At 32.0% G+C, this 14,036-nt stretch overlaps 1 protein-coding gene across 1 annotated transcript; it reads right to left on the bottom strand.

Annotated features, from left to right (window-relative positions):
* Positions 1 to 4,815: 4,815 nt before the first annotated feature.
* LOC25496098 (scopoletin glucosyltransferase) lies at positions 4,816 to 6,787 on the bottom strand. Its single transcript, XM_013596369.3, has one exon. It carries the CDS (start codon positions 6,594 to 6,596, stop codon positions 5,115 to 5,117), a length of 1,482 nt encoding a protein of 493 aa, XP_013451823.1. The 5' UTR covers positions 6,597 to 6,787; the 3' UTR covers positions 4,816 to 5,114.
* Positions 6,788 to 14,036: the final 7,249 nt, after the last annotated feature.

Here is a 14,036-nt window from a genome sequence, read left to right as displayed (position 1 = left end):
CTCTCTAAATTATTTCTCAACCAACGTTACTTTCGTCATTTTAATTACAATTGCACGCAAAACCAATTTTGTCTAAGGCAACCCCCAATTTAATTACATCTTAATGTTAATGTTCTTGTTAAGTAGAGATTAAGACAGTCCATGAGGAAACGAATTATTTTATTACTCGATTTAAATTAATACACTTGCTAATTATCTATCATCTGCCTGTTATTTGTTGGAATATACTCTCAAGCTCCTTCAAATGATTTTCCAGAACATGTATTTCACTTTGTTTTTCACTATCAACAAATTTGTGGCCTTCGTAATCGCATGATTGATCTTATCATTTTCTTTAGATGAGAGCTTTAATTTAACATCCTTCCTCTTTAGAGCATTCTTCATCTTGTAAATGCAATAGTCTAATCCATTCATTAAATTGGCTTTTCCTTAGGAATTTCTCATCTTCAATATTGTAAACTAGCGTGAGTTAACTCACGGGAGGTATAACACTTGCATGAGTTAATTTATGCAGCATTATTTAAGTCATGCATGTGTGAAATTAACGAAATTTTAAGTCATGTTAATTTTACACTTACGTTAGTTAACTAACACATGAGTATTTTGGTCAGTTTGATTGGGTGGGAGAGAAATTTGCTGGGAGAAGAGCATAAATCTAATTTGTGGGCGTGCATTTAAACTGTATCCCTAATTACTAATCCCATCGTACCAAAATAAAACAAGGGAGTCTATTAACCATTTCACATAGATTAAAAAAATGTATAATGAAATACAAAAAGAAATAGTTTTAAATATCCTTGTGAAGTTTTGATGCATTGATCATTATCATAACAGGAATGCTAGGGACACTATCATTTCAACACTTTTTCTAATACTCACTCTTTTATTGGATGAAATCAATGTTGATCTATCCAGGGAGAACGACTTCTGATACGGCGACGATGAGTCTTCGTTGTGGAACGAAGGGTGCATGCATGCACGTTAGCACTCTAACGCTGAAGTCAATAATAGAACTAAAATAGAGTGTGTAAGTAGTGTTGTGAAAAGTGATGTGTACATTGAGGGTGATACAAGTTCACCCTTATATAGACGCACCTTGAGCATAATTGTCTCGTGAGACGCGACATGTGATTAGAGCAGTTACAGGACACGTGTAGAGTGATTCCTGAGTGGAGGTGTGCTTTTGTGTGGCTTGGTGCAAGCAAGATGATGTGTTATGTGCTTAAAATTCATAGTTGTTGGTGATAGGCTGTTTTGATGATTTTTGCTTATTTAAGTGTGAACTATGAATTGATGAGTGATTATTGTTGAAATATGTTTAAATTCACTACATAAATGTTTATACATGTTTGTATGTTGATGAATTTTGAATTGGTGAGGTTGTTTGTGAAGTTTGAATGAAGATGAGAAAATATGAACTTTTAGTAAATAAATGAACTAGATGATGATTTTGACATGAATTGATGTTATGATTCCATGTTTGTTGTTGTTTTCATTGCATTTTGATATATGATAACTAATAAACAAGTTTGGGGGACAAATTTGGGTCAAAGGGGATCAAAATCGGAATTTTGGGGGAAATTTGGATGGTTCCCGAGAACAGGGTTCCCTATTCTGGTGCAATTCGCCAGGCGAGCCCATGGCTAGCCGGTGGCGAGTTGCTCAGTTCAACACCCTTGTTTTGAGGGCGTTCCGAGTCCTTCGGGGTCTATCTAGACTTTCTTGAATGATTCTTTTGATGTATTTAACTATTGTTTTGCTTTCTAAACCTTTTGAAACATCAAATGAATTGGATTGAACTTGGTTTTGTGAATCGAATCAAAACTTTTGAAAAATGTTCAAGAACATGAAATTTTCCGAAACTCGTTTTTGTCAAGGAAAAAGGATAGGGTCAGGGTTGTTTACTGTACCTATGATTTCTAAAATGGTTTTGAATGATATTCATGATCTATACTTGGTTTTGTTTCGAAAAATGGAATTTTTTTGAAAAATGATAAAATGAGATGAACTTAGTGAAATTTTGAAATTAATCGGAATTGGCTTATGATGTGGATATATATATGCTACTGTGATCATAAGTGATTATTGTATATGCTTTGTTGAGGGTGTTCGAACATGTATGCCTTGTTTTGGTGAATTACTAATAAAATAATGAAATTTGTGAAAATAGACGAACTTTGTAAAAAATAATGTTTGATGCCCGGATAATTTGTAATTGGCTTTGTATTCATGATGATATTATAGAATAAGAATGAATCAATGATGATGGGGTGTTTAATATGATGAATGTCGTAATGTGGATAATTGTCTGTCTTTTATGTGAAAAGTGACTTTGAAACTGTATTGTTTCTTTGAGGTGATTGTTGTTGATGATGATTTTATTGTTAATGATTTATTAAGGGTGAAAAATTCTTACATGTAAACTAGTACGTCTATCCGTGCTGCCGCACGGGTCATATACATTATGAATATTTATATAATGCAAAAAAAAATATAACATAAAAAAACTACGATGCATAATTGTAGTGTGATAACTAAAAAAGTTACATAATATCATAAAATGGTTACATGTTCTGAAAAACTTCCTTATACACTACATTTGTGGTTGTGTTTATGCAATCACCATGTTCATTAATTAATTCCTACCTTATAGTGTACAATTAATATGGGGACAACCACAATTGTAAGAAAAGTGAAGGCACCCGTACTATTAATTACATTGAGCACCAATCCAATTAATTATTTGAAATGATATTTGATTAGTACAGAGTGCATGGAGCACCATAGTGATGAGGTTAGGTGTTTAATTAGATCATTAGAATATTGTTTTGGTAGCATTTAACTTAAATTACACTTATAAGAAGTTAATATGAACTGCAAATTAGATCATTAGATCATTAACACTTTATAGTTTTTATCATTATGGTTCTCTATTTTTTTTTTATTGACAGAAGCATATCGAATAAAGGTACTGCTATATCAAATGCATAAAAAACTGAAATGGCACCTACGTTGATAACAATGCAACATGATTTATAAGTTAAAATTTTCTGCTGTATATCAGTACACTTAGAATTGAAAAGTGAAATGATATATACCATAAAGTCGTACTATAAACACTATGAGATTAATCTGATCGCTTTTATTTAAATACAAAGAGTTGACAAAAAGAGTGTGGAGAGGAACATCAATAGGATTTTTCTATTTCTATTATTTATATTTAATTTATAATTTATAACATCATTCACAAAAAACTAACTATATGCTACACATCTACAAACTGATTCTATTTTGAATTTTATATATAAGTCTTTAGAGCCATTTTTGTCCCGACTACAATATGCCAGACTTAATCATCTGATTTGGTGCTGCAAATGCACCTTCACAACAGAAATAAGGGTGCAATGAATCAACACAATGCAACTGACAATCTTGAGAAGTTATGGGTTTTATGTATGTAAGCATGCTCATTGTTCACGAAAAATTGAGCGAAACCGTAATCTGCACTTGAACCAAACTGAAAATAACTTACAAAATGACGAAGAAACTTGAACTGCAACTGATGTGTGAAACACAGTTGAGTAACTGCACCTCTATAGCATATCAGTTTGATAATGATTCATAGACGGCAGCACAATGTATAATGAGTAACGACAATGATGTGTCAAGATTCCGGTGAAAACATAGCAAAGCATTTAACTTATATAACTGATCTATAATTTATATCAAGTACTGAAAGGGATAAATTCACCATTGACAATTTCATATAGAGCATGTAAATGGTGACGATTGTTTATGGTGAATGCATGTATTGAAAAATGTTGATGTTGAGATTGATGATTTGTTTTGTTGAATGTATGTATTGTTGAGTCATAGGTTCATGCATTCATAAGTATGATATTTATATCCAATGAAGACGATTAGGATACTTGTATCTAGTGTTGATGACTCAAATACTTTGTATTCAAAAGGTGACGATTGTGATACAGTTGTATCATAAGGTGACGACCTTGGTGACGGTTGGTGCCACATGCATATAGAGCCATGTCTAGGCGCATTACATACATTTGATAATTGGATAAATGTATCGTATTTGATTATGTGCATTGGTGAACTTGGTGAATTGTATACTTGGTGAAATTTGTTGAATATATGAAGATGCGGTAATATACTTGTGTATTATCATACTTGTATGCTTGATGATTATTATTGATGTTAAGTTGTTCTGAATGATTTAATTAAGTGTTGTTTATTCACTTGGAATTAATTATGCCGTTTTTACTTTCATTTGATTATACTTTACTTGTGGAATGTTATCTAACCCCATGTGGTTGTTTGGTTGACCGTCTGCCTATTTTTATGAATGGGTAGACGACATGCAGGATTAGTTGTTTGCTTTGCTTGGTGAGTATGCTGGATGCTAGTTTTGGAGCTACCTCATCTTTTGCTTTTCGATTCTTATTGTGTCTGGTTATGATTATGATGTATGTCTGTCGTTATTTATACCTTATGACTTTACGAGATTTATTCACTCAATATGTTGAGATTGGAGATTTATTTTGGTGATGTATTATGTTTATGTGGCATGGCTACTTTGGAGATTTTATTATATGTTGATGAGTTGTATGATATTATATTCCGCTGCGATGTTTTGAAAAATTACTTATGCATGTTCTGGACTTATAGAAGAAGTAGCATCTAAATCCTTGGTATGATTTATTATTATTTGTGTGATTTATCGATGTAAGGGTTTAGGGTGTTACAACACACACACACACACCCTATAAAAATGAAAAGGAGAAATACACACAGGGGTTGCACAAAACGCATTAAAAAACAAACGAGTTCCAGAGTAACATCAAGTAATGGCTACATAAACAGAACGACAACAAGAGAAAGTATTAAAAACAGAAACCTGCCACCGAGACCCTAAAAACAACCCCCCTCATTCGAACGAAATGTTTCTATTTGAAAGGGAAAAAAAGTAGTCTTACGTAGAAATATTAGTATTTCGCTTCAAACAAAGTCTAAAAATAGCAATATGCCAACCCTTAAAACAGATTATCCGTAGACTTATCACCAACAAAATCCATTAATATGATTAAGTATTTGAATTAATCAAGTGTCTTGCGGATGTCTCTCCATCTTTTAAGATCATCAACCAATGACAACAAATTATTATTAGAGGAGCCACCTTGTTGCACGGCTAGTCTAGCCTTTTCCCCCAGTTCTCGAGCACGTTGTCTGATTTCCTTGGCTTCACTGCTACCATTTATCAATCTTCTCACAGCCTTTTCTATGTTGTCTCTACTCACAACCTTTTTCTTCCCAAAATCATACAAACACCACTCTGTTGCACCGACTTCCACACCAATCCCTCGCACATTAGTTATGAGTTTCTCATTGTAAAAATGTTCACCGTGAACCGGCCACGTGATCATTGGAATCCCTGCACTAACCGCTTCCACAACAGAATTCCATCCACAGTGAGTCATAAATGCACCCACTGCAGGGTGGCTCAAAATCAGTACCTGTGGTGCCCACCCCCTGATGATTAAACCCATCTTATTCCTTCTAATGTTTCTCTCCTCAAATCCCTTCGGCAACCACTTTTCTTTCTCCTCATCGCTCTCATCTTCCTTCCCTTTTTTCTCAGGAACAACCCATATGAATTTTTTACCCGATGCTTCTATTCCGCATGAAATTTCGTAAAGCTGTTTATCAGAGAAATTGCATAGGCTCCCAAAGCATATGTACAACACTGAATTTTCTTGCTTTGAGTTTAGCCAACTTTGACACTCATGCACGCTCACAACACTCTCGTTTCCCCTCTCTGCCTTTTCTTGAACAGTTTCACAAATAAGTGAATGTGGACCTAAATGCCAAGCCTTGTGACCCATGATTTTTTCGTAGTGTTCGACGCATTCTTTGCCATCCAGTTCAGTGAAGCTATTGACGATGAGTCTATTACTTTTGTGTATTGTTTCAAGCATCATTTCTAGGAATATTGTGAACATCTTTGGTGGTTTTGTGCACAAGGTGATATGGTGAGGAAAATTTGGAACAACGAAAGAATGTGAATCCAAATCGGAATCGGTGTGAGGATGAAGTAAATGGGTTGTTCTGAGGGATTCCAAAAGGGACACGGTAAAGAGGGACATCACGGTAAAGCCTATGGTGGGTATATGAAGCTTATCCGCCAAGTCATAAACTCCAGGATATATGCAGTCAACGATGATGTAGTCAGGTGGATCCTTCTCCAAAAAATCTCCAATGGGTCCTTGGAGGAGAATTAAACCTGAGTTGATCTTTGTGGCAGTGGTGAGGTCAGCGGTGGAGGACAAAGATTCTATGCCGTTAGCGAGGCCGACTTCTTGGAAGGGAAAGTCGACGGTGTGAAGGTGGAAGAAGGGAATGGCGAAGGAGGAATTCTTGTTGGTGAAGAAGTGGGTGTTGGAAGGAGTGGTGATGATTGTGACATGATGGCCACGTGATGCAAACAGAGTTGCAATCTTGCACATAGGGATCATATGCCCAGGTGCTGGAAATGGAATGAAGTGAAGTTTCAATGGTCGTTCAACTTCAACACCTTCCATTGTAGATCAATTCACTCTATTTAAGTTTCACTATTCACCTATCTCTTTCTATGTGTGTGTGTCTGTCTTCACTTCCGCCAATAATTTGCTTTATATAGTGGCACACTAATTAATTTTTACAACAAACCAAGGACATTGATTTTCTAGTTGTTTGCAATGTAAAGAATATCTCTGATGATGCTCCTTGTAAGAGGTAACTTAAGTGATCTCTTCGTATACACATCACATATTCACTTTATTTTTAAATTACCGATTAATAAAGGGTTAAATATGTTTTTAGTCCCTATAAAGTAGAAAACTTTTAAGTTTATTCCTTACTTAATTTTAATAGGTCTTTTAGTCTCTACAAAAAAAAAACGGAAAAATTTATATTTAGTCCCTATTACTTCTAATTTTAGTCCCTATTACAACAAAATTTGTTTAATTATCCTTAAACTCTTAAATTTTTGAACGATTTTTTTTAGACAAGTTTAGAACACTATGAAAGGTTCATTTGCTAAAATTTAGAATTTTTTTAACATAAAATAAATTAAATATAAATATTTTAAAACGAAAGAAGTTAAAGATAAAATTAACAAAATCAGGACGTAGAAATCAAATTTTGCGACAATTTTTTGTAGCGGAATTTTTAGTATTGTGCTTAACACGTCTGCAAAAAATTGAAGAGTTTTAGTATAAATTAAACAAATTTGAATTGAGAATGTTTGTACAAATCTTGCATATCAATAACAATACTTCTTATTTCTCTTCAACCGTGGTAGCTAATAAACTCTACATATTATTAGGAAAAATATCTCCCATTGGAGATGATCTACAGGTTAACTCAAAAGTACAAAAAGAACAAGGGAAAACTTACATTGATTAAACCATAGTAATTTTTTTTTTGCTCACTCTCTTCTCTCCTTCTCAAACCCTAGCCGTCGCCCTCTTTCTTCTTCTTCTTCTTGTCAGAGGGGTGATTTAGGATCAATTTTGACCCAAAAATCACCCCTCCGATTTGTTTTTCCTTCTACCTTAATTGAATAAGTGATTTCACATATTTTCTGTTTTCTTTCGTTTGTTTTTGTGATTTCGTCGTCTCTAAACGACTTTGTTTGTTTTGATTTCCCGTTTTTGTGCGGTGTGTTTTTGATTTCCCGTCTTAGTGCGGTGTTTATTTGATTTAGGTTGAAAGATTAACTTTGAACAAGAGCAGATCCGATCAATGAAAATGACTTTGGCGTCGTCAACGTTGCAGATCCGGAGACATGAGGATTCCGGAGACTTGAATATAGTCATATTTGTAGGCATAGGTACCTTGCCGTTTTATGCTATTAACATGGATGATGTGAGTTTGTTCACAGATTCATCTTTTTTGTTTTTAGCAAATTTGGATTTGTATTGTATCGATGTACTTTATCAATTTGAATGAATGAATATCGTTTATTTTTGTCAAAAAAAAAAAACAAGGGAAAACTTAGGGGAACAATTAATAGATGATTAATAAAAAAGATAATTGTATATATTATAGAAAATAAATTAATGAAGTTCAATGTAATACATGGGTCCAATAACTTGATTATTAAAACAACTTTTCAAGAAGGAATAAACTCACTCATACAGTTAATAATAAAAGATGATATAATTATTAATCCAAATGTTAAAATACTAGGAGTAATATAGTGAAATTTGGCTTATTCGAAATTAAAATTTGAAATTCACTCGAATATTGGAAGAGGAACTCTTGCATGGGAACAACCTCAAGTAAAATTTATTTGGACGCACTCACAAAAATGATAAAAATGAAATGAGAATTGATATTAAATGATGTAATTAAATTATTTAATGTTTAGTTTTTTTCTTTCATGTTTGTGTCTTCAAATAAATTTGATTTAAACTTAATTACAGTCTTGGTCCCCGTTCGTCATTGTTTTGAACTAAAAGAAAGTTTAAATGTTGTGGTATATGATTTGAAGATAGGAAAATATCAACGTCAATGAAATCGTAAGATAATTCCTTTAAAAACTTCATTTTAAACATATCATATCACCATATTTTAGAATTAATGTTCGATGAACAGACCAAAACTATAAATTTTTAAATTGAATGGGTGTTGAATTAAGAGTGAGAAAATGATGTAGAGTGTTTGAAATTGAAAAAGTGGATGTTGAGGGTTGTTGAAACTTTTCAACCATTGTAAATGGTCTAAGAAGCAGCAGAAAACGGGTTTTGATGATCCAAGTAATCTATGATTTCAAGGAAATGTGAGTATTCAATTCTTAAAAGTATTAACAATGTTTTTTTAACATAAAATGACTTCTTTTAAATGATTATGAGGTCTATAATAAACATATACATCATTTAACGAATAAATCTAAAATGTTGATTTTTACTTATAATAATAACCGGATGGTATAGACCGGAAGCAATATTAAATTATCTCACCAATAAAAAATCTTTGTATCAAAGACTCCAAGATACTGTATTCCTGCCTGCTTATTAAAATCATTATTGATAAGATCCTCAATAAATGTTGGACCAATCTTTGTATCAAAACCATGAATGCGGAGTGTCCCCACTGATCTCTCTTCTTCACCTCAAACTGATTCTTCTTCTGCATACATCATATTTTTTGTCATTTTCTAGAATATTTAATACAAAAAAATTATTTTCTTGTATGATTGATGTATTCAGAAGAACTCCGTTCATTTTTAAACGTTATTTTGTAGTTTTTTACACATAATAAAATAACTGAAACTGTTAGTAATTTTGATACCATTATTTACACCTGACATATATTATTTTTAATCATTTATTATCTCATTTTATAGTATTTTTCTATTTGTAATAAATAGACAGACTGCTATATTATTCATACAGTAAATTTTTATTTTTTTTATTATAATATTAAGTTTCATATAATATTTTTTTAATTATTTTATATATTGTAAATATAATTGATTCTTGTTACTTTATAATGTTAATTTTTAGTATATGACACTTGTTCTTAAAAAAAAGAGAGTATATGACCCATATATTAAACTTAATATATGGCATATTCGATAATTCTTTATCGGATAAATGTATTTTAAAATTGAAGGTTAGATTAAAAGATATTATTATATAGAACATGACTATAAAAATTGTCATTAATCGGATATCAGTTGATGTGTCAATGTGATACATCAAAATTAAGGTATCATTCACTTTTGAAAAACGAGTAAATTTTAATTTTTTTATTGACATATCAAATAATTTTAGGTTAATGTCAAATTTTATTGAATTTTTAATGTACATTTCTATGTGATCTCTATGTCCGTCTCCATGTAATTTATTCTACCCCAAAAACCCTTTTCACGCTCCAATGAGACAATGATCACTACGTGATCGATATGTGATCAACACATACTTTTTATATAAATGACAAATGTTATATTTAGTTGTTACATAAATATTTATTCATTCGCTTTGTGTTTGATCAATGTACATTTCTAGTAGCCACTACTGAAAAAATCCAAAATAGAGATGAGCAAAATCCATTTTTAATGTAACACTCTAAACCCTTAAAACGATAATTTACACAAATAAAAACAATCATATAAAGGATTTAGATGCTACTTCGTCAATAAGTCCAAAACATGCAACAATAATTTTTCAAAACATCGCAGCGGAATAATAACATAACATATCATCAACAAATAATGAAAATTCCCAAAATAGACATGCCACATAATCATAATACATCACCAAAATAAATCTCCAATCTCAACATGCTGAGTGATAGTCTCAAAAGACATGAAAAATAAATGACATAAGACCGACACCTAATCAGAGCCCTAAACTAAGACTCCCAAAGCAAAAAGATGAGGTAGCTTCAAAGCTAGCCTCATGCATACTCACAAGCAATCAAAGCAACTAATCCTGCAAGCCAGCTACCCATTCATACGAATAGACAGGCGTTCAACCAAACGACCACTGGGGGCTAGATAACAATCCACCAAAAAAGTATAATCAAACATAAGCATTCAAGGATTTTATGCATAGCACATATACATACTCAACATTCATAGAATACTAACTCCACATGAATAATATCATTCCCCCAACATATCATATCAACATATTCATTCTTACTCAAAATAATCATCAAAAGCTCATCACTTAACAACAGACTACAACAAACTACATTCAACTCACTCTTTATTTAGCTTAATCATCAAACTACACCAAACTCATTCTTTAGAAAATATAATCATACATGCAACTTCACACATATTTCACATAAGACATGTAATTCATCTAATTCACATCAAGCATATAGATCACATAACTCTTGCCTAATCAACTCAACAAATATGATTCATCATTTCAAAAGTTTAGGCAAGGAAATCATCATCATCAAAGAAATCACCAAATCGAACACATATGATTCACACTCCAATACTATCACCAAAATAACTATCATTAAATAAAATCACCAAGTGTACAAGCATCACAAGAAATAAAAAGGAAAATTTTATGGTGAAGTTCTTCAATTGACTTTTCCGGTGAAGTAACCATACAACTAATAATATCGCGCCACATTTGTTAATGATGCCATATCATACTAGCGGTTGCATGGTATACCTTTAGGAAAATTTCATTGTGTTGGTCTATATGGCTAGTTAGTTACCAAGCTAGACGGGGGTGAATAGCTTTTTAAAAGATTTTTCGGAGTTTTATTAAAAACCAATTTTAACGAAATTGACTATTGGAATCGTGCTCAAACAATCACAAACAATGAATCAAAAAGACAAATATCACTACAAGAAAAGTGCCCTGTCCCTACGGCCATTTTCTAAAGCGGGGTAGTTTTTACCAACGGACATATGAAAAACTGTCATTAAAACCATTTTATTTATTTTATTATTTCTATTATATTATTATATAATTATTATTGTTATATTTCTTCCAAATAGAGTGGATTTTTTTTTCACAAACACATACCATTCACACACGCTCATCAATCTCAAATCTCACAAACTCAAAATCACTTCTTCTTCATCTATCTCAAATCTCACAAACTCCATTGATCTCAAACCTCACAAACTTCATCAATCTCACCTCAACAATCTTCTCAAACAAGCTCTGAATCGATTTTGTTGTTCATATTTTGTTCAAATCGATTTAGAGATCTTCAAATCGATTTTGCTCTTAATCGTTCTCAAGCTCACAAACTAAATCGATCTCAATCTGTATCGATTTTGTTCAAACTGTATCAATCTTAATCGTCGCCTTCATCGACCGCCAATCTTCAAACTCGCTCTGGATCATTTTCAATCGCTGTGAGTAATTTTCGTTCTCTTTATTTTAATTTTTGATATGAATGTGGTAATTAGGTATAGTGTTGTTATTCTTGAAATTAGTATACGTTGATGTGTTTTTGAACTAGATTTTGGGAAAATTTTGAAATCAGTTCATGTGTATGTGTTTTTGAACTGGATTTTGGTAGAATTTTGGAATCAGTTTATGTGCATGTGTTTTTGAACTGGATTTTGGGAAAAAATTTGAAATGAGATTATTTGTATGTGTTTTTAAACTTGATTTTGGTAGAATTTTGAAATCAGTTTATGTGCATGTGTTTTTGAACTGGATTTTGGTAGAATTGTGTTAACACTAGGATAATTGAGAATTGTGATAACATCAGGATAACTGGATTTTAGCACCTTTTAGATCTCACTCCATGAATTAGATTAATTTGAAAGAGATTTTACTTCATGTTGAGACCGTTGAAACTTTTGGAGGTGTGTTAGCAAACTTCCAGGATAAACTATCCATTCCATTGTAGTATCTACTACTTGCTATATCATCTTCAGGAACTGCATCAGAAATTTTCCGCATGTCCTCTTCTGATAGTTTCACTCCTAATGCACCAAGGTTTTGATCCAGATTCTCAATCTTGGTTGTTCCTGAGAACAAAAGAAGTCCATAATATTTTCAAGAATAAAAAAAAGCTGAAAATAAAACTAGGTGGAAAGCATAACATGCATGGCTTCTATAGTACACATATATATATATATATATATATATATATATATATATATATATATATATATATATATATATATGTGTGTGTGTGTGTGTGCGCGCGCGCGATAAGATTTAATCTTAGAATTGAGAGATTCACGATACAAATATTATTATACAATCAAACTTTAATAATCCTTGAACAATATACAAAATTTATAGACAATTTCAAACCAAACTTATATGAACAAAATTACTAAGCTATCAAATCAAAAACACAATACATGTGTAATTGAAGAATTGAATAGATTTTGCAATCAATTGATCTAAGCAAATTATATGAAATCTAATTCAATGAATTAGATTAATTTTCAATGAAAAACAACTTAGATCAACTCTAACAATTATCCAAACAATTATTCAATTAATCACATGCAATAGTAAACAGTAAAGAGGATAGGGAAGAGAGATAACACCGACATTTTTATAGTAGTTTTCTCTTTCTCGTCCTCGCTAGAGCTACCTCTACTCTTCTTGATGAAGTACACCTTCACCAAGGTCATCCATTATGTAACAAATGTTGAATACAATGTGTTTACAAGAGTTCCTTGAAATTAAAACCAAATTCTTCAACTCCTATGTAGAACACTCCGCCAAACTTCAAGTACCCCTTGAATTTGGTGCTCCTTGAATCTTCGGATCCTTGAATACATGTGCACCCCTTCGAACTTTTCACTCAAGCCTTCGATGCTACGTCCAGTAAACGAACCCCCTTTGACTTCAAGAACGGTCAGAAAGACCCCCCAAGACCTTTGGAGGTGGAATGAGATTATTCACTTCACTTTGAAGCCTTGATTAAGCCCAATCAATCTTCTTGAGAGAACCAACTTACAATCCCTACTAGCACCCTAGAGAATCTATAGACTCAAAGAACAAAGTGATTCTAAGAAAAAGTCTTTAATCTTGAAGAACGTATTAACAATGAGTTTTTGAGACCTAGAGAGAATAGTTGCAAATGGTTCAATGAACTGGAAGTATTTTTGTCTCGGAATCTTCATATTTTTGCATCGAATTAGCTCCAAAACCCCTTTCTTTTGCTCCAAGACTCAATCCATCAAATATTCATTCCTGAAATATAATAATATATTCATTCCTGAAATATAATAATATGCAATTGTAGTAAAATAGTTCAAAAAAGAAATAATATTAAAATAAAATAAACTTAAATCTAATTTAGACAAAACTAAATATTAAACTAAAATAGATAATTATTGACTCATCGGGTATGAAATGAGTGAGGGAAAGTGTACGTGTCTCTAAAAGGGATAATGTTCTAAATTTCTAATTAAGTGTGAATTTTTTTCTTTAAAAAAATATTTAAGTGTTTATTTTTTTCTTTATAGATAAGTTCGGCGGATTAGTTGATGAGTCATTTATTGCTTACTTTTATATGCT

This window comes from Medicago truncatula, chromosome 6 (assembly GCF_003473485.1).
Source record: "Medicago truncatula cultivar Jemalong A17 chromosome 6, MtrunA17r5.0-ANR, whole genome shotgun sequence".
Classification (NCBI taxonomy): domain Eukaryota; kingdom Viridiplantae; phylum Streptophyta; class Magnoliopsida; order Fabales; family Fabaceae; genus Medicago; species Medicago truncatula.
This window is presented reverse-complemented; position numbering and strand designations above follow the sequence as displayed.

Excerpts from the sequence above, each read along its gene's own strand:
- LOC25496098 (XM_013596369.3), bottom strand. The coding sequence starts at position 6,596 with ATGGAAGGTGTTGAAGTTGAACGACCATTGAAACTTCACTTCATTCCA.